The following is a 26,708-nucleotide window of genomic DNA, read 5'->3' as shown; positions in this document are numbered from 1 at the left end:
ACAATTATCTCATTTGATCTTCGCAACAACCCTGGAAGCTAGGTGCTGTTTTTAGCCTTATTTTACAGATGAAATAAGAACAGTGACTTGCCCAGGGTCACACAGCTAGGAAGTTTATGAGGCTGCATTTGAACTCAGGTCTTCCTAACTCCAAAGTCCAGTACTCTAGCCACTGAACCATCTGATATGTGTATATGTTGTTATTCAGTCATTCAGTCACGTCTAACTTCATGAGTCTGTGGTTCATACTGCCCATATCACAGGGCTTTCTCGGCAGAGATACTAAAGTGGTTTGCCACTTCCTTCTCCAGCTCATTTAACAGATGAGGAAACTGAGGCAAACAGGGTGAAGAGACTTGTCTAGGATCACACAGCTAGGAAGTGTCTGAAGCTGGATTTGAACTCAGGTCTTCCTGACTCTACCCAGCATTCTATCCAGAGCCACCTGGCTGCCTCCCAATAGTGCCTGCAGGATAGTAAGTGTGAGTGAGAGCTCGTTGAATTGCATTGAGGGGACAGCCTCTTAAAGTCCAATGGGAACTCCTCTAAGCAGGAGCAGTTGTTCTTGGTTGTTGGTACTGTTCTTGGTGGTGGTGGTTGTGTGGTTGTTGGTTGTTATTGGTTGGTTGTTGTGTGGTGGTTGTGGTGGTGGTATTTTTTATAGCTGTTGGTTGTTGGTGGTGGTGGTTGTGGTGGTGGTATTTTTTATAGCTGTTGGTTGTTGTGTGGTGGTGGTTGTTGGTGGTTGTGTGGTGGTGGTTGTTGGTTGTTGTGTGGTGGTGGTGGTATTGTTGATAGTTGCTGGTTGTTGTGTGGTGGTGGTTGCATGGTGGTTGGCTGTTATTGGTTGTTGTGGCTGTTGTCTGGTCCTTGTACCCTCTGTGCCTTGCAAAGGGCAGGCACTGGAATCATGCCATTGGTGGCCACGGGAATGGGATGGGTCCCCCCCGCACTCCCAGAGGCACTCGGGCCAGCAGCCTGTAATGTAAGTTAAGGTCCAGCAGCTCTCGCCTCCTCCCCCGCCTGGGTGGCGAGGCAGCCGCACAAAAACAGGATAAAGGTAAACTTTCTGCAGGTGAGCCCCGGTGGCTCCCCCTCCGTGTCATACTGGTCAGACTGTATGTCACCGTCATCAAAGGGGCTGTGTGCTGAAACCTGAAAAACCAAACGGACCTGTCTGTAGGTGTTACTTATATCACAAAGCTGCAGGTGCCGCCAACCCCACTGGCCGTCGCTGCTTGGAGCTGCTTGCCTCCGAGCCCTCCCTTGGGACCTAGCTCAGCCGTCAGCAGCAGGACCCTTAGCCTCTCCTCACGTAAGCACCATTTTCTTTTGTGCTGGGATTTTCAGTAAGGGCCCAGGTGGGGCGGGGGGCTTCGGTAGCCCAGCTTTGTCCATCTGTCACTGCTCCTTCTGGTCTGCCCCCTGGAGAGGCTGTCTCCAGTGGAAGGCCTTGAACTCTGAGCCAGTCAGTCCTCCGGGGAGGCCCACCTCCCTAGATGGGTGGTGGGCCCCGAAGCACCCAGGATTGAAACAGAGGGAATGCTTGGGCATCCCTACCAAAGCTCAATTCTATTCCTTTCCAAGATTTTCTTTTCTTTTTCTTTTTAGACACAAAAAAATGTTTTCCATAGATGTTGGTCAATGGGTCAAAGAGAAAAAGGTCCCATTAAAAGGGTGGGATACTCAAACCACCGACCACTGTCCCATTTACTTATCCTCAAAAGAGTTATCGTGACCCAGGGAAATACCCTGTAGTTGCAGTAAAAGGATCTGGATCTGAATGCCAACTCTGTTATTTACCACCTGTGTGACATTGGGAGAGCCACTGCCCCTTCTGGGCCTCAGTCTCCTCATCTGTAAAAAGAGGGGGTGGACGAAATGACCTTTTAGGTTTCCTCTATCTTCCTACACACAGCCCATCTTTAAAAAAAAGGGGGGGGGGTATTTTCGTTTCCGTGGATTTTTTTTAAAGATCCAGTCCATCAAAAATATTTTTTTTAAAAAGTTCTCTTACCTCCTCAACCCACCTCAGGGGGAAACCTTCCCAGATAGACAGCCTTGGGTTTTTCCACGAACTACAAGTATCGCAGACCCAATGAATTGTGTAAGGTTTCAAAACACCTCTTAGTTGGCCCTCTGCTGGCACTTGGGGATAGTGCATGCTTCTCTCCAAGTCTCTGCACGATCCAAACATTGAATTTTCAGAGTCGGGAAGAGAGAGCTTGCACCTGGAGTCAGACGATCTGGGTTTGAATCCTGGCTCTGATGCTTATGCCCTGTGGGTCCTTGGGCACATCGCTGAGCCTCATCTCCTTCATCTGGGCCCGTGGACTCCCAAGGGAGCTGTGGATAGATCTGGGTGTGGGGAGGTGGTCTATGAACTTGGACAGGAAAAATAAAATCACATCTTTATTTGAATATCATCAGTTTCCTTTATATTCCTATGTTTTATTTTATGCATTTAAAAACTTTGTTCTTAGAAAGTGTTATTAGGTCTCACCAGATGGCCAAAGGGGTGGGTACATGATACTGAAAGGTTAAGCCCCCTTTACTGGGTGAGCTCTATACCACTATGACAAAAGCTGTAGAGTCAGAAGGAATCTTCAAAGGCCATCTGATTCAACTCCCTCATTTTATAGATGAGGAAACTGAGGCACGGGCTTACCTAATGTCATATATGTAGAAATCATCAGAGGTAGAATTTGAATCCAGGGTTCCTGAGTCCAGATATTACAGATGAAGTTGAAACCATTATTTTTCATTTCAATTATTAAATTATCAATAAATTTAATTTAATTAATTTAACATGATTAATTTAATTATAATAAATTAAATTAATTTTATTATGAATAATTTTCATCAGCAATTTTAATTTTTAAAAATATATGATGCTTTTTGTTTGCTTAATTTTTATACCTGAGGCATATCCTCCTATACTGCCAGACTGAACCTTCCTATGTAGAAAAAAATTATGCAAAAAAAAAAATCACCTGGCAGTGCATGTACCATTCTGCTTCCATAGTCCCCCACCTCTCGACTGAAAAGAGGGAGCTGTGACTTTCATCCTCTGCTCTCCGTACCTAAAACTGTTTTGTTACAGTTAATCTGCATTCAGCTGCCTTTCATTTACATTATTGAAGTTATTGTTTATATTGTACTCCTGGTATTACTATCTCCAATCTTCATTGCTTTATTCAAGTCTTCCCATGTTTCTATGAATTTCTTGTTGTCCTCATTTCTCATGGTGCAATAATATTTTGTTATATTCCCCTGCCACAGTTAATTCAGTGTTCCTTTTCAATTGATGGGCACCAACTTTGTTTTCAGGTGTGTTTTCCCCCCACAACAAAGGTTGCTGTTGTGGTTATTTATTTTTGTATATATGGAACTTTTGTTTCTGCTTTTGACTTTCTTGGCATATATATCCTGCAGTGGGATTGCTGCGCCAAAGATTATGCTGTTGCCATTATTTCTTGGAATTTGCTAGAACAGGATGCTGTGTTCAAAACTTGGCGCTGTGGTCTGGTCCTTTGTTGGCTGATTTACACAGTAGGCCTAGTGCCCACATTCGGTCAAACCTTTGTCTCTTGGTCACAGCTGTATTCACTGTGGAGAAACCACTCACCACCTACCCTGAAGGCCAGCTAAAGCCAGACTCTTTAAGTGAATAAGTAAGAAAATGGGGTTCTATTTGAAAGCTCTCACTGGTTCCGTTTCTAACATAAGAAAAGAAAGCAACTTGAGAAAGCCTTCCCAGATCTCTGCAGTTATCAGCAGGCCCCCTGCTTCTCCAGTCACTCTTATTTATACCAGTCGTGTCTCCTAGATTGGGGGTCTTTTGCTTATTCTGTGAAACAGACCTCTTGGGAAGGCTGGTGAAGCCCACAGATCCCTCAGAAACATATTGTTAAATGCATTAAGTAAAATAAGGGGGATTACAAAGGAAAACAAAAGCTAGTGAAAAGAGTAATGTGCTTTTTTTTTTTTCCAATACAAGTTCACAGACCTCCTAAAATCCATCCATGGACCCCTTTAGGAATCTGTGAGCCTCAGGTCTAGGATAGAATCTCCTTGAGGATAAGGATTAGTTTTTGTTTTTGTATCTCCAGTGTCTAGGATAGGACCTTCAAAGTAGGCACTTGACCAATGCATATTAAATTGAACTCACTACCATGCTTTTTCAAAAACAGTGGTAAAGGATTCATTTAGGATGCCTTCCTTCTCTGGTTTCTTGCCAGAGGGAGAGACATCCACTGGGGCCAGGAGACTTGGGCAGTAGGATCCAATCTGACATTGAGAATGGAAACAGTGTGGTATGACCTTGGGCAAGTCATTTACCTTCCTGGGTCTCAGTTTCTCCATCTGTAAAATGAGGGAGGGGGTTGGAATAGCTGACCTCTGAGGTCCTTTCCAACTCCTAAAATCCTGCTTAAAGTAAACTGATGCTGTGAATATAGTCTTTGCCCTCATAGAGCTTACTGTCCAGTAGTAAAGAGATGCCTCATTCTTAACTCCTGCATCCAATATTACTGATCTAATTACATAGCTAAGGGTTATGGGAGTTCCGCCGATGACTATTGTCCCAGAGGCCAGAGCCAGGAACAGTAGGTAGAAGTTGCAGAGACAATCATTTAGAGGTGGTGTCAGGGACCCCCGGATAGCAGCAGAGTCATGGAGCTGGTTCAGAAGCTGTCAGGCAGGTCTTCATTGTAGATCTTCAAGCCAAAACCAGATGAGCCGCCAGCTCTGTTACAGAGCAATTCTTGCACAGGCATGACTTAGAGTAGGTGGTGTCTGAGGTCCTGTGAGATCCTGTGATACTAATGAGAGAAATCTGGGGAGTTTCACAAGGAGGTGGCAGTCCACTGGACCATTAGCTCTTCTAGTGGGAAGAGAGGACCAGGATCCAGATTCAAATCCCGGCTCTGTCAATTCCCACCTGTATGACTTTGCGTAACCTAATCCACCTGCCTAGGTCTCAGTTTCCTCACCTGTAAAATGAGATTGAACTAGATACTGTCTAACATCCTTCAAATTCTACATCTGGGGGAAGGGATTTTGTATGTGATGAGACACAGGGAAGGCACTCCTTGAGGGGGGATCAGCCTGGGCAAAAGCACTGAGGGCAGGCCCAGGACTTGGGATGGTTAATATTCCCATGAGACAAAAGTCCACTTTTTTTTCCCACCATGCATTTCAGCATGCTCTGCCACTGATGCCTGAGAATAGTTAACATTTCTGTAGCTTTTTAGTGTTTGTAATAATCTTTCTGATCTCATTCAATCCTCACAAGGACCTTGTAAAGATAGAGATGTGTGTGTGTGTGTGTGTGTGTGTGTTTTGGACATGGCCAATAAGGGAATTAGTTTTGCTTAACTATGTTTTCCCCCCTCCCCCAATAGGGTGGTGAAAATAAGAGAGAAAGAAAATAGATATTTGTTCATTTAAAAAAATAAATAAGGGCGGCCAGGTAGCACAGCGAGTAAGAGCACTGGCTCCAGTGTTGAGAAGACCTGGAGATCGAATCCCAGGCTCAGACACTTAGCAACCACCCAGAAACACCTGGCCGTGTAACCTTGAGCAAGTTATTTAACCCCAATCGCTTAGGGGCGGCCAGGTGGCTCAGCAAGTAAGCACCAGCTCCAGTGTCGGGATGACCTGGATCAAATCCGGGCTCAGATACTCAGCACCACACCCGAAATAACTGGCCGTGTAACCTTGAGCAAGTTACTTAACCCCTATTGCTCTAAAAAATAAATAAATAAAATGTTTAACCAAATGCAATACTACCTAATTACTCCCAACTTATACTTGTCCAATTTTTGTTCATCTAAATTCAGGAATTGTTTATATACTTTAAAAAAATGACCCTATGAAGTTGGTGCTATTATTCTCTCCACATTACAGATCAGGAAACTAATACAGACAAAGGTTAAGTGACTTGCCCAAGGTCACAGCACTAATAAGTTCCTGAGGAGGGATTCGAACCCAGGTCTTTCTGAAGCCCCTAAACCATGCCGTCATCACCCCCACCACACTTTCCCACACATCATTAGCATCCTATCATTCCCTTCTCCAGGGCTACTTCTGGATGGATCCAGTCCAGTGCCAAAGCTCAGGTAGGTGCATTTTTGAGCACCTGCCTGTGGGGGGTCAGGAAGAAATATTCCTTCTCCAGTCAGAGCTTGCTGGTTTGCTTGCTTCCCTCCCTTGGGAGCTGTCCCCCGAGATTTCTCACCTGCCAAGACCACTGTAGTCTCAGACTTGAATGAGGGAGGAGTCATGTTGTAAAATGGGGCTGGACCATATTCTAAAAAGAAACTTCTCCAGCCTGATTAGACCTTCCCCAGGGCACCTTGGGGTGCCTTCAGAAAGGACCCTGAAGGACACAGGATCTGACCAGGTGTCCACACCTGGGCTCTGCTACTGGACAAGAAAAGGCTTGGCTCCCTACTTAAAATGGCTATGACAGGGAATATGCCCTCCTTCTCTAATTGGGAGGCATGGTGGGAAGAATGTTGAATCTGGAGTCAGGGGACCCAGATTCAGATCCTGGCTTGGCCACTTACAGTTACAGCCCATGTGACATTGGACAAGATAATTAACTTGTCTGAATCTCAGTTTCCAATTCTACAAAGTGATAGAGCTAAATCAGATGACCTCCAAGGTCCCTTCCACTTTCAATCTGTGAGCCTATAGACGCTGTACATACACACACACACATATGGAGAGAGAGAGGCTATATACACATACATATATCTATCTATCTTTATCTATTTATCTATCTATATCCCCATCTATATACATCCAATGACCACAAGACCTCTAGAGCTCATTCTAGCTCCCAGGGACACTAGGAGATACAGCCTCACACTGATCCTTCCTGGTTCTTCCTTCCTTCCTTCCTTCTTCCTTCCTTCCTTCCTTCCTTCCTTCCTTCCTTCCTTCCTTCCTTCCTTCCTTTTATCTTCTTTCTTTCTGGAGGGCAGCTGGGGTTAAGTGACTTGCCCAAGGTCATACAGCTAGTAAGTGTTAAGTGTCTGAATTCAGATTTGAACTCAGGTCCTTCTGACTTCAGGGCCAGTGCTCTACTCACTGCGCCACCTAGCCACCCCTCCTGGCTCTTTCTTGCTTGATAGCAGGATTTGTATTTTTGCCTTCATTTCTGGGCTCCCATGTTGGGGAGAACACTGGAAAACATCCAGAGGAAGGCCTACAAGATGCTGAAGGCCTTTTCTATTTCTACCATTTGGGCACCAGCTGGAGGACCTGAGGTTGTTTAACTTGAGAAGAGAAGACACAGGGGAAACGTGATGGCCATCTTCTAGTATTTGAAAGGCTGTCCATGGAGAAGAGGGACTAGCCAAGTTCTGCTTGGCCCCAGAGGGCAGAAACAGGGGGAAGCCATGGGGAGGAGTCTTTAGGCTTGACTTCAGGAAGGATTTTTTGAGACTTTAGAGTCTTTAGCAATGGAATGGGTTGCCTGAAGGTCTTAGCAAATGAAACTTGGTTTTCTTACTCATACTGTGAAGGCATTTAACTAGATTATTTTAAAGGTCCAATAAAGGAAAGTGACTTACCTAAAGATCACAAGGTCTTTGGAAGAGACTGCAGAAGCCATTGGGTCAATTAATCAATAAGCATTTATTGGATGGTCACTTGTGGGGATTGCTCCCTGACCTGCTCCCCCCACCCCCATTACCTTACACCTTACTCTCCTCCACACACTGTGCTCAGTGACACCAGCTTCCTTACTGTTCCTTCCACACTCTGTCTCCCATCTTCAGGCATTTTCACTGGTTCTTCCCCATGCCAATGGGAAACTCTCTCCCACCTCATCTCCTCCTCCTGTCTTCTCTGAATTCCTCCAAGCCTCAGCTAAAGTCCTGTCTTCTACAGGAAGCCCTTCTCCATCCCCCTTTAATACAAATGCCTTTTCCTCTATTGATTATATCCACATTTTCCTGAATACAGCTTGTTTGTGCATGGTTGTTTACATGTTGTTCCCCCCCCCCATTAGACTGTGAGCTCCTTGAGACAAAGGAATGTTTTTTGCCTTTTTTTTTTGGTATCCCGTAAGCTTAGCACAATGCCTGGCACCTCATAAGGGCTTTAATAAATACTTGTTGACTGATTGAGTGACTCTTATAAGGGTTCTAGGTTAGACTGAAGTCCCTTCCTCCTCCAACATTCTATAATTCTGTGATTCTAAGACTTCCCTATAGGATTAGGATGCCTGTAGATAGAGCCCCTGCAGCGACCCCGCAAGCTCTCTTAGGTCAATTGATACTGCCTAGGAGGAGAAGAATATAGGTACAGTTATTTGTGTTTCTGTTCTCAGTGGGATCTGGCTGGGCTGAGCTGGAGATGGAGAAAGCCCCTGACTGTCACACACACACACACACACACACACACACACCACTAAGGAAGTATGGAATTGGAAATTTAGGTTTCTAACAGGTTCAGTCCCACTATGGACTAACTGAAATAGGAAGGAAGGGTAAGCAGGGCATTCCATATCCTTTCCTTGGCTGAGATTTTATTCTATATTAATTAGGGCTCTGGCTCTTAACAGGATTATTCATGCTCATTTGCCTGGGTTGTCAACAAAAGGAGAAGAGGTATTTGTGAGGAGGGAGTGAGCAGGAGGAAGGAGGAATGTGGAGAGTATTAGTACTCAAAGGAGACTTAGTTTCCTTACTCATATTCTGAAGGGATTTAACTAGATTATTTTTAAGATCCAATAAAGGAAAGTGGTTTACCAAATGATCATAGGATCTTTGGAAGAGACTCAGAAGGCATCTGGTCAATCAGTTAATCAATAAGCATTTATTCAGTGCCTACTAATGTTTCAGGCTAAATTTAGAAGATGGAGGGTGGGGAAGTGGGATGCAAAGACCAAAAAAAAAAAAAATAGTTCCTTCCCTCATGGACTTTACAGGCTCTCAGATAAGACAATATCATTATCAACAACATTTATTATGTTCTATGTGCTAGGCAGTGTGCTAAATACTGAAGACAGGAAGAAAGATCACATGATTAAAGGTAGAAGTAGGATTTGAGCCAGGTTCTCCTGATTCCTGGTCCAGTGCCTTCCCCACTATGTCACACGGGCTTCTAAATAGAAAAGCTACAGTCAGGACAGGGAGCTGGGATTTGAGATTTTGGGGTTGGGGGGTCATTTCAATGATCATCCCTATTAAGGTGAATCTCAGATCTATTCATCCAGCCCTGATCTCCAGTCTTGAATTTTCAGCTCCCTAATTGGAAGCAGACATCTTAAACTCAACATATCTAAAACAGAACTCATGATCTTTCCCTAAAACTCTCTCCTGTTTGGAATCTCTCCATTACTGTTGACGGTATCACCATCCTTCCAGCCCCTTGGGCTCACAACCTAGGGGTCATCCTGCACACCTCACTATCTCTCATCCCTCATATCCAAGCCTTTGCCAAAGCCTATCTATTTCACCTTTAAATCATCTCCCAAATGTGCCCCTTCCCTTCTCTGAGCAATGGTACCACCCTCATCATCAATAAAGCATTAGCTGCAGAAGGCTCAGCCTCCCTCCAATCCATCCTCCATTCAGCCACCAAGTAATTTCTCTGAAGCTCAGGTCTGACCACATCACTTCTCCTCCTCAATAAAGCTCCCGTGGCTCCCCATTATCTCTGGGATCAAATATAAAATCTTCTCTAGTTCTTTTTTTTTTTTTTTAAGCAATCGGGGTTAAGTAACTTGCTCAAGGTTACACGGCCAGTTATTTCTGGATGTGGTGCTGAGTATCCCAGCCCGCATTTGATCCAGGTCATCCCAACACTGGAGCCGGTGCTCTTACTCGCTGAGCCACTTGGCCGCCCCTAAGCAATTGGGGTTAAGTAACTTGCTCAAGGTTACACGGCCAGGTGTTTCTGGGTGGTTGCTAAGTGTCTGAGCCCGGGATTCGATCTCCAGGTCTTTTCAACACTGGAGCCGGTGCTCTTACTCGCTGTGCTACCTGGCCGCCCCTTCTCTAGTTCTTTTAAAACCCCTTCTACATTTTGGTCTCCCTACACCTTGTACCCCATGGTCCTCTCTCTGTTCTTCCGACAAGATCCTCCATCTCCTAACTCCATGCATTTTTGCTGACTGTCCCCCCAGTTATCCCGCTCCTCAACTCCATCTCCCAGCTCCCTTCAAGTCCAACTAACATCCCACCTTCTCCAGGAAGCCGTGTCTTCCTTAAAGTTAGCACCCCTAAGACGATTCCCACTTCACCCCATACATCTCCTTTTGTTTAGATGTTTTCTCGTGGTTTCCTCCCATGAGTCTGTGAGTGCCTGGAGAATAGATTGGTTTTTGCCTTTTTTTTTTTTAATTTCCAGTACCAAGCACAGTGCCTGACACCTGGTGGCATTTAATAAGTGTTTTTTGACTTGACAATACTCCCAGATACTTACTCAATATTCTAAATGGGAAGACTAATTCCCACATGGATGGAATCACAGACTTCAACCAAAAAAAAAATAGTTTTTAGGGATGGGTCTTGAAATTCAGAAAAATTAAAAAGCCAGAATTCTTAGTCACTGATTGAAATATCATATACTCCAGAAAATTTGCTGATCAAATGAATGTGACAGCAACATAGTACAGTAGAAAGAATACTCGACTTGGGAGTCAGGAAGGCCTGAATTCAAATCCAGACTCAAACACTTACTGCCTGAGTGACCCTGGACAAGTCACTTTACCTCTGTCTGCCTCAGCTTCCTCAACAGTAAAATGAAATTAACATGATGACATATGTACCTCCCAGGGTTGTTATGAGGATCAAATGAGATAATATTTGTAGAGCATTAGGCATGGTGCCTGGCATATAATGGGGCGGCCAGGTAGTACAGTGAATAGAGCACCAGGCTTGGGGTCATGAAGATTCATATTTCATGAGTTCAAATCTGGCTTCAGACACTTAGAAATGTGTGACCCTGGGCAAGTCACCTAGTCCTATTTGCCTCAGTTTCCTCTTCTGTAAAATGAGCTGGAGAAGGAAATGACAAAGCACTGTGCCAAGAAAACTCTAAATGGGGTCACAGAGAGTTGGATGTGATTGAAAATGAGTAAACAACAAACAATAGCACATAGTAGGTGCTAGATAAATGGTTGCTCCGCCCCCCCCCCCCCCCCCCCCCCCCCCCTATCATTATTTTTACTACCGACTCACACTGCTAGATTTTTGTTCAAGGCGCCCCCTCTGGCCCCCCCTCCCCATATCATTATTTTTACTCTACCGACACACTAAGTGAATTTGATCCAAGGGTCCTGCTATGTTCTAGAGGCACAGAGTCAAATACACAGGGCTGGAAGAGATACCCAAGGTCATCGAACCCAACCCCTACCTGGAACACAAAACTCCTCTATGATGAGAAGCCCGTGTACGGCACTATGGGCCAGGCACTGACTCCAGCGGTGCCTCTGACAGCTGAGCCTGTCAGCTGAAATGAGAGCATTGGATATGAGAGCATATGCCCCCCTGGCCCTGGGAGCTCCCAATCCAAGATCTGGTGACTCCCCAAGATGGGGCATCATCCTTCCAGTTTCACTTTGGTGGTAATGTCTCTGTTTCTAATTCTCTCCTTCTTCAGTCCCACCAGCCCTTGGACCTAATGGCCCAGAGAGAAGAGAAGCATGTTTTCCCTAGAGCTCTTTTGATATGCTTCTCTCCAGTCTAGTGGAGGGGGACCTTGCTTCAGGCCCCCAGGCACTTTCCCCCACCTCAGCCACCAGCCGTGTGTAGAAAACCAAAAATCCCCTGGGAAAGTCTCAGGCCAACCTTAGCCGGTCCATTCTCCTCTTTGCAATGATCTGCAGGGAGAGATTCATGACCGTGATAACATTCTGGGTGTGTTAACCCTTTCATTGCTCCGGAGGGTAAGTTTGCCCACATGATTTTGGTTGTGTCTGGTTGAAATAACAGTTTGCAAAAAGGGTTTGGTCTTTGTGTGAGCAGGAATTCTCACACCAGAGAGACTAGTGTTCTCTGAACACCCATATACCCCAGCATTGGATTAGTTCCATTTTTAGAGAGCCGGCCTTGGATTAGGTAAGAACAGGGTTGAACTTTAAGCCTCACCTCAGACACAGCCTAGCTATGTGACCACAGGCAGGTTGCTTAAACTCCCCACACCCCAAAAATAATTAGCTCTTTAAGACTCTGAGTTACAGATGAGTTAAACACATCTGTATCAGTGGAAGGAGAATTTGTACCAAGAGATACTTATATTGATGAAATGGGTCTAGACCATGACAAAGAAAAGACATAATGAGTTCATTGAGCCAATTATTCAGTATGACTTGGTGATAGTGAAGGTCATGGTATGTCTACAAATTATGTTTCATGGATAAACACATAATCCCCATGTCTAGGCCTGAAAAATATAGGCAGCTAGATGGTTGAACAGCTAGGACCCTGGACCTTGAGTCAGGAAGACCTGAGATCAGCCTCAGACATCATTCACTAACTGTGTGATCCTGGTCAAGACTCTGAACCTTTGCCTCAGTTCCCTCATCCATAAAATGGGGGTGATAACAGCTCCTACCTCTCGTGATTGTTTCAAAGATAAAATGAGTTACTATTTGTAAATGTTTTGTGAACTTTAAAGCAGTATATAAATTGTAGCTATTATTATTAAATAGCCATGAGAGAAGGATATGCCTAATTTTTCATCCCTTTTCTATTTGATAGTCATTAAGTTGTGTTTCTCCAGGGCTACTGAGTTCTGTCTATTTTCTGAGTAGATGGAAGGCAATTAGGGTGGTATATATGAATGAGACAGTATAAGTATGTATTTATGGGGGATACTCATAACTCTTAATGGCTCCTTATCTGTCAAAATGTCAAGAATCTCTGATCCCTCCCCACGAAGACCCCTTTCACCAATCTGCATCAACATCCTTCTAAGTCTTGGTAGATGGTCAGTCAACAAGTGTTTATGAAGAATTTACAATAGTCGAACACTGCTAGGTACCAGGGATGCAAAGAAAGGTGAAAACACCATCCTTTTCACTCAAAAAACTTAGATGCCCATCAAGGAGACAACAGTGCAAATAACCATTAACATGAAAGGAAAATAACATGTGAATGGGATCTTGTTTTTATATTTTTCAGTCCCAAATTCTTTCCTTCCTTTCATTTCCTCCCCCACCCATTGAGAAGGTAAGAAATATGATACCCATTATAGCTATGAAGTCATGCAAAACATATTTCCACATTAGCCTTGTCACAAAAAAAGTAAAAGAAATAAAGTGGAAAAAATATGCCAAAGGTAATCTTAGAAGAAAGGTACTGGGGAGGGGAAGGACTGAGGAAGGTATAGGATTGGAGAATTAGGATGGTTGAAAGACCTGTCATCCTGTAGACAACCTGCTGAAGACATTCTCCAAACATAGCCAGGCCTTCCTGGGGTGAAGATCCATTAGATAGAAGCCATATTCAAGACTTTTCAGCATGGTAGGACCTATCAGAATTCAGTGCCTAGCATGCAATAAACAATAAATGTTTGTTAAATTGATAACTTTGAAAACTCAAGGTCTACTCGTTAGGGAATGGGACATAATTACTATGGGACATAAACGGAATGGAGTAATATCATATAGTAAGAAGTGCTGGGGAGAAGTAATGCCTGGTATAGTGAAGATAGCTGACCTCAGAGTCAGAAAACTTTCAGTCAGGAAGACTGGCTCAGACCTTAGAGGCTATGTTTCGTTGTCGGTGGTGGTGGTGTTGAGTTGTGTCTGACTCTTCATGACCCCATTTGGGATTTTCTTGGCAAAGATACTAGAGTGGTTTGCTATTTCTTTCTCCAATTCATTTAACCAATGAAGAACTGAGGCAAACAGGTTAAGTCACTTGCCCAGGCTCACACGACTAGTACGTGTATGAGTCTGGATTTGAATTCAGGTCTTCCTGACTCCAGGGCTGGTGCTCTATCCATTGCAACACCTAGAGGCTACATAATCCTGGGTAAATGACTTAATCTCTCAGTGCTTCCAGGCAGGTCTCTAAGGCTCTAATTTATAGAACAGGTACCCAGCTGCTTTGGGGGAGGGAGTTCCTTGTGCAGAGCTCCCTACACCAATAAAATCATAGGTCTGGTTGAAAAAAAAAAAAGATGTAAAGGAGGAATTCAGAGAAATATGGGAAAATTTGCAAAAAAAAGCGGGGTGGGGGAGGGACATACATAATAACTACAACAATGTTAAATGAGAAAAACATCACTAGGAAAAACCACTAACAGCTTCACAGAAAATACGATGAAACAAAGTTTATTTAGTTCCACCTGGCAAGGAAGTGGAGGACTGCCAGGGCAGAATGTCACATACATTGTCAAGTGAAGTCACTTGTACTGATACTGTACTTTAACTGCTTTTCTCTTGTTGCAAGGAGAGTCTTAATTTGAGGAGGTCAGGAGAAAGAGATGGATATTTCAGAAATGACAGCAATATAAAAGGAAAGGGAATAAATAAAACTAATTTTTAATTTTCATTTATTTATTTTATTTTCATTTATTTGTTTGTTTGATTATTTATTTATTTTAAAAGAAATAAAGCAAAGAACACCCAAGGCCACTTTCACACCACATGTAGCAAGGTAACAGAGGAAGGCTTTAATAGAGTCATGTTTTCTTTTTACCAACCAAAGAGAACACAAACTCCTGTGTCAAGCATTCAAGGCCCTCTGAAATCTGATACCTCTGCTTCCTCACTTCATTTTCCTCCCTCTGCCTCTCTCCTCCATCCAAACTGGCAGACTCCCTGTCTCCTGTGTACATTCAGTTTTTTGCTGGCTCTGTGAATTCATTCCTGTCTTCTTTCTACATCTCCTGACTGACCCACCATCTCCCATCTCTGGACCTTTGCTCCTTCCTCCTTCCTATATCCTGCATTTCCCTTCCCCTCTCCCATCTGTGGGCCACATTCCCTGTGCCTGGAAGGGACTCCTATGCTGTCTCTATACAAGCCTCTCCCTTCCTCTGAGACCGAACTAGTGTACTATCTACTCCATGAAGTCTTCTGGAAGCTCTCAGCTTCAGGGAGAGCATTCTCTCCCTCTCCCTCTCCCTCTCCCTCTCCCTCTCTCTCTCTCTCTCTCTCTCTCTCTCTCTCTCTCTCTGTCTGTCTCTCTGTCTCTCTCTGTCTTTCTCTGTCTCTCTCTGTCTCTCTCTGTCTCTCTCTCTCTCTCTCACACACACACACACACACACACACACACAAACACACATTTCTCATATCACCTTCATGGATCTCCCTTTTTCACTTACCCAGTTCTCCTTTGTATAATCATTATTTGTACATGTGTCTTAGGATCACAAATTTTGGTTGAATTCAACCCCTTCCCACTTTACAGTGAGAACTAGGGTCACAGCTGTCTGAAACAGGATTTGAATCCAGGTCCTTCTGACTCTTAAGATCGGGGTCCCATCTGCAATACCATACTGCTTTTCTATTATATTGTAAGTGTCTTGAGAATAAGGTCTGTGTTGTGCACATACTTGCCCTTGGTGTATTCCTTTGCACACAGTAGGTACCTAATATTTGCTGTTGAGTGTCCTGCTCCTCATTTCCCCCTGTTGTAATCCTACCCATTCTTCAAAGTCCAGCTCAAAAAGCTTCCTCTTCTAGGTGGCCAGGTGGCTCAGCGAGTAAGAGCACCGGCCCCAGTGTCGGGATGACCTGGGGATTGAATCCGGGCTCAGATACTTAGCACCACACCCAGAAATAACTGGCCGTGTAACCTTGAGCAAGTCACTTAACCCCGATTGCTTTAAAAAAAAAAAAAAGCTTTCTCTTCCTAGGAGCCTTCTTTCATCTTCCAGCTGGAAATACTTTCTTCTTCAGTTCTAACACAATTCTTTCTTTCTACGTCACCTGTGCCTTTCTATTTTGTATTAGAATAGAAGGTTCTTGAGGACAGGACTGTGTGTTATTCATCTCTGTATCTACTACAGTGCTCTGCATAAATTATTCACATGACCTACGTTGGTTGTTATAGTAGAATATAAGCGTCTTGAGGGTAAGGATTACAACATTTGTGTCTTTGTATTTGCAGTGCCTGGCACATAAAATAAATAAATAGATGGATAAATACTTGTTTATTGATTTATTGAAAGACTAGAGCATAAGAATGGAAACTAAAGGGTCTGAGGGCCAGTCTTCTGCCAACTCAACTCAATAGTCTTGAACTAAAAATCATCCAGTCTGAGTTTACCCAAGATCTGAGCATTTCTAGATGCTTCAATTGGGGACTGGGTGATGCAGAAGAGAGGGAGTGGTAAATGGGGGAAAAGATATTATGAGGACTAACAGTATAATAAGAAGCCTTGTGATATATCAGGTAGAGGATTAGTCTTGAAATCTGAAAGATCTGGGTTCAAGTCCTGCCTTGGAAAATGCTGACTGTATAATCCTAGGCAAATCTTGGAGCCTCTTTGTGCCCCCAAGCAGCTCTCTAAAGCTATAAATTCCAAGGGAATTTTCAATCTGTGTTGATGGAGGCTTTCCATTAATAGGAGTTCCTATGCTGATGAAATCGCAAGTCAGGACTCCAACATTTTGAAAAACATAACAAGCCAAGAAGGCACAAGATAAAATGCCAAGGATTATCCTATTAGTGGGATTATGTGCAGTGAGCAGTTTCCAGATGGCTTGCTTCCCTGATCATGCTCTTCCCCAGCTCATACACATATGTTCCTCTTTCAGAGTAATGTTGGACTCAGTAACCCACAGCACTTTCCTACCCAACACGTCCTTCTGTGACCCCCTAATGTCGTGGACAGACTTGTTTGGGACTGAAGAGTACTACCCTGGCTTTGAACATCAAACAGGTATGTCAAGACGAGGGAATCCATGTCAAACCTGGGGTTTGGTGGGTTCAAAATTAACCTCAATTACTTTCTTGGATGATCAATGTCACTGGGAGGCTTCTACCCTCCAAACAAGAGGAAAGAGTGTTACTGTGATCAGGGAAAAGAACCAGGGGAAATCAGAGGATCATACATGTTGAATTAGGAGAGATCATAAAGGCCATCTAGTCCAATTCCACCATTTTTTTTTTAAAGCAATCGGGGTTAAGTAACTTGCTCAAGGTTACACGGCCAGGTGTTTCTGTGTGGGTGCTAAGTGTCTGAGCCCGGGATTCGATCCCCAGGTCATCCCGACACTGGAGTCAGTGCTCTTACTCACCAATTCCACCATTTTTTAAAGAGACAATTGTTTTTAATTTGTGAAAGAAATTCTTTTAAATAAACCTGTAGCATCTCTTATCAGTAAGTAGCTAGCAATGAATGAGGCCATCTGCTTTTCTATACTCGTAATTACATGTTTTGCTGTTTATTTATTTCTATTACTCCTTACTTGCCAATATTATACCATCAGGTGGTCAGGGAATTTCTATGCAGATGGGGCCTCAAGCTGTTACAAGATGATTGTGGTCCCTAATTTTCCCTCTCAAGATCTCCTAAAAATACATGGGAGTATACTTGCCAAAACAAATCCAGGAATCATATAAAGAAAATTATTTTTAAAAAAGCTTTTATATACATACAATCAGATTTGAATAATTGGAGAGATGTTCATTGTTCATGCATAGGCAGGGCCAATATAATAAAAAAAACATGAGAATTTTACCCAATCCCACCATTTTACAAATTAGGGAAAGAGAATCCTAAAGAGGTTAAATTATTTGCTAGAGATTGGACTCAGGTCCTCTCTCTCCAAATCCAATCTATGCATCTATACATATATATGTGTGTATATATTAGATATATAATTTTATACAACACAATATATGTACATATACATGTATATATGTGTGTATATGTGTATGTACATACATATGTATGTATATATTTAATTAAATTAATATTTTATTAACAAAATTTAATATTATATATAGATATATATCTGAAGTTGTAATTCTTAGTACTTCTCTCTTGCTAAGAGGTAAAGGGAAGAAGGGAACAGACATTTATTAAATGCCTACTATGTGCCATGCACTGTACTGAGTTCATTTACAAATATTATTTCATTTGAGCCTCAAAAAATTCTGGGAAGTATGTGCTATTATTACCCCCAGTTGAGGAAACTGAGGCAGACAGAGGTCAAATGACTTGATTAGGATCACAAAGCTAATAAGTATCTGAAGTAGGATTTGAACTCAGGTCTTCCTGACTACAGACCCAGTGCTCTCTCTATGATGCTGCCAAGCTGCTAAAAGGTTTAGAGCATGCCACTTGTTTTATGCCACTGTGATGTGAGCATAAGAATTCTCACCAGCTTTCCAGGACTAAGCCTTCTGAGTATTGTATTTGTTTTAAAGTCCTGGGCGAGAACACATGATTTTAATTTGCCCTACCAAGCTGACAGTTTTTGGTAGCTGCAGTAGGTGATGATGCAAGAACTAAGCTGATCCTGGGACTGTCAGAACTATGGTTCTGACCTCCGAAAACCCCTGTACATGTAGAGCCAACAGGACAAGAAAGCAATTAAGAGCCAGCCTCTCCCTGTGCTTTGCTGACATGGAATCTGTAGAGTCAGATAAGATTTGGTGAATCAGCAGGAGAACCATATTCTTAGAGACAAGAGGCCTGTTAATGTCTGTTAAATATAAGGGACCCAAGCACCCTCTGGAAAGTACTCTTTTCTAAATATCTGAAGCCAGATCTAAACCTAAAAATAGCTTTAAAGGAAAAGGAAACCACTGAGGCTATGTAGTCCAACCTCCTCATTTTATAACTGAAGAAACTGAGGTCTTTGAAGGGTAACATAACTTATCCAAAATCACACAAAAAGTGGGGCAGCCAGGTAGCACAGCCAGTCAAAGCACCAGCCCCGGAGTCGGGATAACCTGGGATCGAATCCAGGCTCTGATACTTAGTACCACACCCAGAAATAACTGGCTGTGTAACCTTGAGCAAGTTACTTAAACCTGATTGCTTAAAAAAAAATCACACAAAAAGTAAGGAGGAAAGCTGAGGTTTGAATCCAGGATCTCTGATTCTAAATTCAAGGCTCTTTCCATGTTCCCTCTTCAAATAAACTTCACAGGTTATTATTCTGGGCAGTCTTTACACAAGGACAGCTGGAAATTTTCATCATGTCACCTTGCCTTAAAATGCTGGGAAAGGATGTTAGGCTGAACCAATTAATCAGCAAGTATTTATTATTACTAAGCACTTGCTATATTCCAGGTTAAGTACTAGAAATACAAAGAAAGGCAAAAACATGGTCTCCACCCTCAAAGAGCTCACATTCTAACTAGGGAGACAGGTAAATAAATAACTAGGAATGTACAGAGAATAGATGGAAGGTTATCTCAGAAGCAAAGGTGGGGGGCCTAAGGAAGACCTCCCAAAGGCAGGATTTGAATTAAATCTTGAAGGAAGTCAGAGAAACTGAAGAAGCTGAGTGGAAGGTGTATGAGGAAGACCAATTAGCAGGCGATCATGCGAATTAGCAGCAGTCCAGGTGTGAGAGATGAGGGTCTACTCTAGAGAGGCAGCTGTGTGAATGGAGAGAAGACAAATACCAGAGGTGATGTGAAGGTAGAAACCACCAGATTTGTCAATGGATTGGATATAGGAGGTAAGTGAGAATGAAGAGTCAAGAATGACACCAACGTTGCCAACTGGGGAAACTGGAAGGAGGGTGGTTCCCTTGACAGAAATGAGGAAGTTCAGAAGAGGAGTGGGGGTGGGAAATTAGTTCAGTTTTAAATATGGTGATTTTGAGATGCTTATAGTACATCCAATTCAGAATGTCCAAAAGGCAGTTGGTGATGGACTCTAGCTCACTGAAGAGAAGGAGACTGAATATGTCATCTACAGAGAGATCATTATTGAACCCTTAGTACTGATGAGCTCCCTAAGGGAGATTATATAGAAAGGGGCTATCCTTTCAACAATGTAGCTCAGAAAGTGGTGTCAGAGTTTGGAACAAGTTGTAGTTATTTGAATGGATATAACATTTGTCCAGTCAATTGAACAAAACTTTACTAATACATGAGTTAAGTAGGGAAATTTGTGGCATCTGCATAGACAAGAAATAGATTAGGTGCATATTTAACAAGTGTATGAAGTGTGAGGTGAGAAGGAAGGGAAGAAAAAAAGGGGAAAAAAGAAATTTACATGCTAACTTTGAGATATATACATATTATATATGGAATAGTAATTTGTACATAATTGATTTGCAGTTTCATGTGCAATCATCTTTTTTATTATACTATGTTATGAAAATGCTTGTTTTATTCCTCAAATTAAAGATAAAATAAAGTCCCTAAAAATAAAAAAAAAAGTAGGGTGAGTTCCAGAGGGAAGAAAATAAAGATGTGTCTGAAGCTCCTATATGCTCCAGTTCCCCCCCCCCCCCCCCCGTAAAATGAGAGAGGTCATAGAATCACAAAATCTCAAATTTGGAAGGGACCTAAAAAGGTCTTTGGAATTCATGGGCTATTTAGAGCCATGACCTCACTTGTGTCTAAGCATAGATTGGCAGGGGGAGGGGAGGGGAGGGGGAAGGAGGGAAATAGAGCAGTGTAATCTATTTTCTGAGTGTGGTTGGCAAAGTAGGCATTAGTTATGGATGGAAGGCAGCAAGAGCACTGTGAATGGCTGAGGTCAGTTAAGAGCATGTCTGTGAGCGCTCATGTTGGGAAACTGGAATTCAGAGGAAGGTTCACATCCATAACCGAAACTCAAGCTAGTTGGAGGTGCCATTGAAGCTCATTCCAATCTTTTGTTCACCCCATGACAACATCCTTTCCTGGGCTGCTCCCCTACCCCGTGCATCCCTGCCCCTCCAGAGCTGACAGCATCTGAACTAAGCACACCTCCCTCATACTGTGATTCCACCCCAGTTTGGGGTTCCAAAGGGAGCTCAGTGTCGATACTGGCCAAACCATACCGGAGCAGGAATACCCTTTAACTGATGCAAAAACAGACCATTCATCCAGCCCCCTGCTTGAAGACCCAACACAACCCAGCTCTCTTCATTAACAAGGTCTTCCTGACACAAAGCCTAAATCTGCTCTTTAACAAATCCAACCTGTTGCTTCTAATTCTGCCCCCCAGGACAAGAGAGAACAAATCTAAGCCTTCTTGCATGGGGCAGCTCTTCATACCCTTAAAGACAGCTCCCATGCCCCTTCAAAGCCTTTGCTGCAGGGGTTAAACTCCCCCAGTTCTTCCAATTGATTCGATGGCAAAGTTTCTAATAATAACAAGAGCTAGTGTTTATTTTTTATTTAATTTATTTATTTTTCGTTTTCAACATTCACTTCTATAAGATTCTGAATTCTAAATTTCCTACCCTTCTTTCCCTCCCCAAGAGGGCATGCAATCTGATATAGGCTCTGCATATACATTCATATTAAACATATTTTCACATTAGTCATGTTGTAAAGAAGAAGAACCAATGGGAGAAACCATGAGAAAGAAGAACCACCCCCCCAAAAAAAAGAGAGAGCGAACAGTAGCTGGTATTTATATAGAACTTTACAAACACAACCTCATTTGATCCTGACAACAACCCTGGGAGATAGGTGCTATCATCCCCATTTGACCGATGCAGAAACTGAGGCAGACAGCAGATAAGTCTCTTGTCCATCCAGGTCCAGGGCTCTACCCACTTTGCCACCTAGTGACCTCTTCTACCATCTTAGTCACCCTTCTCTGGACAAATTACAGCTTATCAATGACCTTCCTAAAATACAGCAGGCAGCAATGGGACATAATACTCCCAACTGTTCTTGCTCAGTAGAATGTAAGCTCCATGAGGGCAAGGATTGTGAAGGATTTTTCTTCTTACTTTCTATTCCCTACTCCTAGCCTTATAACTTGCTCCTAGTAGAGCAAATCAAACGCTTGATAAATATTTTTTAATAGAAGTAATTAAATTGCATTGACTAGGGCTGCAGTGAGACTATTATCTCCCTCCATACAACTAAACATTCAATTCAACAAGTTAGGACTAAATGATCTCTTTAGACCCAGTTCTAAAGTTCTATGGAGAGTCAAAGGCTCTGCTTCAAATTCCACTTCTAATGATCACTGCCTATGTGACCCTGGGCAAGTACTTTAATCTCCCTGAGCTTCAGTTTCCTCATCTGTAAAATGAGGGAGTATTCTAAATCCAAGGTCCCAAGATGATGGGAGAGGCTCATCAGGGAACCCTCAGAGTAGCCTATCTCACCAAGAAAGTCACCAAGCAATCAAAAAGAAATAAAGCTTTCATGCTTGTCTCTCTCTACACTAGCTACTGGCTAACTAGTCCTCCATAGGGAAGGACCATGCTTGCCTTCCTATCTAGGTCCTTGGAATGTTGATGGAGAACCCCCCAGGGGAAGCTACCTGGGTGAGGAAGGGAGGTGATTCTTGGTGAATGCTGGCTTTCGAAGTTTCTTCTTAGCATTGAGTATGCCTCTTTGGTCCTTTACCGCAGATATGTTACCAGCTACTATATGCCCCAGTTTCCCCATCTGTAAAATGACCTCAATCTATAAAATTACATTTTACTAACTCTTCCTCACCCTCCAGGCCCCTCTCATTTCACAGGGGTAGAAATTGGCTGGGAGACATATTTAATATGTAGGGGGAAGAAAACCAGCGTCTTAGCTGCAATTCAAACTCCCAAGTTGCCCAGCATCTCACCCTAGCTTGCAAACATTCAGTTCTCAAAGGTTAGCAGGATGTTGAGAGTTTTCCATGGGAACTTCTTTTTCTTATACTTCATCTTAATAGAGGTCTTTATATAGGGATTTAAGGTTTGCAAAGAGATTTTTACAAGTTAGCTCATTTTATCCTTCCATTAACCCTGGGAGTTAGGTGTTATTCTTATCCCCATTTTATAGTTGAGTAGTCTGAAGCAAACAGATGTTAAGTAACTTGCCCAGGGTCACACAACTAGTTATAGTCAGTCAATGATTTATTATTTTATTATCAGCTTCTGTGTACCAGGCACAGTGAAAAGAACCAAAGATTCAAAAAGAGGCAAAAGGTAGTCCCTGTCCTCAAGGTACTCACGATCTTATGGAAAGACAATGACAGACACGTGCTGTACAATGAAACTACGTGCAGGATAAACAGGAAATTATTAAGAGAGAGAAGACACTAGAATTAAGAGGGGTTAGGAAAGGCTTCCTGGAGAAGGTGGGATTTTAAGAAGCCAGTAGGTGCAGCGGAAGGAGAGTATGCCAGGCATAAGGGACAGCCTGAGTCAAGATTTGAATTCAGGTCTTCCCTACTAGTCCAACACACTATCCACTGTGCCACCTAACTGCCTAGTAGGGAAGACAACTACACAGGGGAAGATTAGCCACTGAGTCCCACTCTTGTCCAAAGGAAAGTAAGATGGGAGAAGGAAAGGTTGGCAGAATGGTAGTAAAAGCATTGGCTCCCCAGTTAGAGGAGCTGGATTCAAATTCCACCCCTTTGACACTATCCATCTGACCTCATTTAAGTCATTTAACCCTTTAGATATTGTTTTCTTTATCTCTAAAGTGGAAACAACAATGTTTATGTTATTTGCTTCAAGTGGTCCTCATGAATATATCTGAGTCCCGATAAATGGTTCTTATTAAGACTTCAAGAGACTATGGAAGATTTGACTATTTTTATCTTTGTCATATCAACTAATCTCATAGTAGTAGATAGAGAGCTAGAAGTCAAGAAGACCTGTGTTCAAATCCTGCTTAAGACACTTACTATGTGATCCTGGACAAGTCACTTAATCACTTTGTGCCTCTGTTTCTTCATATTTAAAATGAAGGAGTTGGGCTTAATGACTTCAAAGCCACCTCCTTGCTAGTTCTAATTCTATGAGCCTACGATCAAAGTAGTCTAAAATTAACATGCATTTATTAGGTACCAACTGCATACAAAGCTGTATGCTTGGGATAAACAGACATGAACAAGTCCCTACTCTCAAGGGCCTCAAGAACAGTTTGTTCAAACAAATATATTCTGAAGTCATGAAACAATTCCTTTAAAAAATATTCTAATTGAATTCATTGCGAAACTCCTCCCCACCTCTGCCCTCCACCACCATCCCACAGCTAACAAAACAGAGAGCTCTGATTGGATGGTGGGGCATGTGTAGCATTGATTTCATCTCACCTTCTTCAAATATTCCTTTCCCACCCCCAGTCTTGCGAGCTGAGTAACCACATGGCTTCTTAATGAGCACCCAAGCCCTACCTCCATATTTCCAAAGTTTTCCCATTTGACTAAGTCTAGAAAACCAATGTCCAATGATTCATTTCTTCCTTTTGCATTCCGTCTGCTATGTTAGTGTCTGGCTGATTAGCACACACATTACCGCCCAGGTTTATCTTATTTAAGGCACGTGTACTGCCTTTGAAAGGTGAGGAAGAGGAGATGACAGAAGGCTTGGGAAGCCATCAAGGCTCGTGGCCTGTCTGCAAAGTCGGGTGTGGCCCCTATGACTTGCAGCCGTGAACTCTCTAGCCCTTGATGTAATTTGGCAAGGAATTCCTTGGCCTCTTCTGGTCAGATCTGAGGTATTCTGGGCCGTGTTGGACTACAGGACTGTCCATGGAAAATGACTTCTTGGTCTTCATCAGACACATTCTTTAGACACTGTTGAGGCCAAATCCTTTTCCAATGAGTCTGCCAACCTCTCCCTTCTTTCCACTTATGTTTCTTCCATTTCTCCAAAGGGGAGAACTGTCTCGTGGATGGGGTCAGACCAGTTCTGTGAGGAAACCTGGAAGCAATTTATCATTTTGTTAGGGTTTTTTTCCTCCTCATAAAACTATTCCTTTCACTCACAAAGCTTTAATTCATTGGACCATACACAGCATTATCCTCTTACCTCTTTCCAGTCTTAAGCACTGCCCCAGGCAGAATTCTTTCTCAACTCCTTATGCTAATAAATGATTTTAATTACAGGTGCAAAGGTGTCCAAACTAGGTCTTCCCCTGACCCAGACAGTCTGCCTCCTGACTTCTTTAAATTGCTTTGTTTTTATTTTTATTTTGTTTTTGTTTTTTGTTGTTGCTGGGGCAATTGAGATTAAGTGACTTGCCCAGGGTCACACAGTTAGTGATTTCTAGTGTCTGGAGCCACATTTGAACTCAGGTTCCCCTCTCTCTAGGGTTGGTGCTTTATCTTCTGGGTCACCTAGCTGCCTTTTAAAAATATTTTGTTCTGGTCATCTCTCCTGAAGGCTGAGTACCTTATGGGGAAGGCCCCCTTCTTTGAGTCCTGATTTGGACAAGATCTTGCACCACCACCATCACCAATCACATAGCTTCCACTCTCAGGACTGTTCACAACCACCTGAAGGAAAGAGAAGTCAAATTTCCATTTCTTATTGGGGGGAAAAATAACTTTTATTGGGAGTGCATTTCAACATGTGTTTCATGAGCAAGTGTCCAGTTATGTACGCCAGGATTCATTCTGTGAATGAATTCAGATCACTCCCTCTGAGCCCTGACCTACTTCACCTTCCTATGGGAGCAGCTGTATAGGGATCATAAGGAAGGATCGGCCCCAGAGCTTCACACCTTTCCTGAAATACCAAATGAGACCATATTTACAAAGCAGTTAGCATGGGACCTGGCCCATAGTTGGTGGGGTATAAGTGTTTATTCCTTTCCTTCCCTACCAAAAAGTCACACGGTCCAAAACACACAAATGCTATTTACCACCTCTTAAGGTAATGTGCAAAAGCCCATATTTATACATACATACATGTATACACACATATATACACACAACACACATATCTATACCTATACACATATATGCACAAATTTTTGCTTTGTTGTTTCTGGTCCTGTCCAATTCTTCATGACTCCATTTGACTCCATTTAGGGTTTTCTTAGCAAAGATACTGGACTGGTTAGCCATTTCCTTTTTCAATAGGCACATGTGTGTGTATACCCACATACACACATGTACACAAACACATGGCTAAGAGTGCCAGGCCTGGAGCCCAGCCTGGACAAGTCATTTAATCCTATTTTCCTCAGTTTCCTCATCTGTAAAAAGAGCTGGAGAAGGAAATGGTAAACCTCTTCAGTATCTCTGCCAAGTTCACAGACCAAAGGGGCCCCAGGTCCTACATTGGGACTCAACAGCATTGGAGAGAGAGATCAGGAAGAAAAGGAAGTGGTTCCACCAGACAGATGTGAACTTTGTTCCTTCAAAAAAGCTGTGACCCGGGTATGGCCCAAGAGTAGCCTCAATAAAGACCTCACCAGCTGATCAGGAATGACTTTAACCTTCCTTAGGACGTCACGCTTTGCCAAGGAAAAGCAAGAGAGCAATAGGGCTTCTCTTAGAACTTTCCTGGGCACCACCACTATGTACAAACATCTCTAGGCCACTGGCTTGGACTCAGGAAGACCTGAGCTGAAATCCAGCCTCAGATACTTCCTGACTCTGTGACTCTGGGTAAGTCACTCAGTCTACCTCACCTGTAAAACAGAGATAATACTAGCACCCACCCCCTAGGACTGTCGTGAGGATCAAGGGAGAAGTTGAAGACAGTGCCCAGTACATAGTAGGCACTTAATAAATGCTTGTTTCCCAAGACTTAAACATCTGGAACATGATTCTTTGCTGACTGAACAAAATTAAGAAAATCTCAGACACAGCATAGGCCCATAAGCTCTAGAGAGCAAAGGGTCTCTTATGATCCCTAACCCAATCCT

General features: G+C 42.9%; 1 protein-coding gene across 3 annotated transcripts in view; it reads left to right on the top strand.

Annotated features, from left to right (window-relative positions):
• ELF5 (E74 like ETS transcription factor 5) overlaps positions 1–26,708 on the top strand; it is a 71,728-nt gene that overhangs the window by 17,751 nt on the left and 27,269 nt on the right. For 2 of the 3 annotated variants that reach the window (XM_069091394.1, XM_069091393.1), the window contains exon 3: positions 16,736–16,860. In XM_069091394.1, the coding sequence (XP_068947495.1) occupies positions 16,736–16,860 (125 nt within the window). Of the gene's footprint in view, positions 1–1,156; positions 1,316–16,735; positions 16,861–26,708 lie in introns of those variants that run through there. The other variant, XM_069091395.1, reaches the window with a different exon arrangement.

This window comes from Petaurus breviceps, unplaced genomic scaffold (genome assembly GCF_028583685.1).
Source record: "Petaurus breviceps papuanus isolate PSGF00001 unplaced genomic scaffold, PetGlider_PUasm1.0 188, whole genome shotgun sequence".
Classification (NCBI taxonomy): Eukaryota; Metazoa; Chordata; class Mammalia; order Diprotodontia; family Petauridae; genus Petaurus; species Petaurus breviceps.
This window is presented reverse-complemented; position numbering and strand designations above follow the sequence as displayed.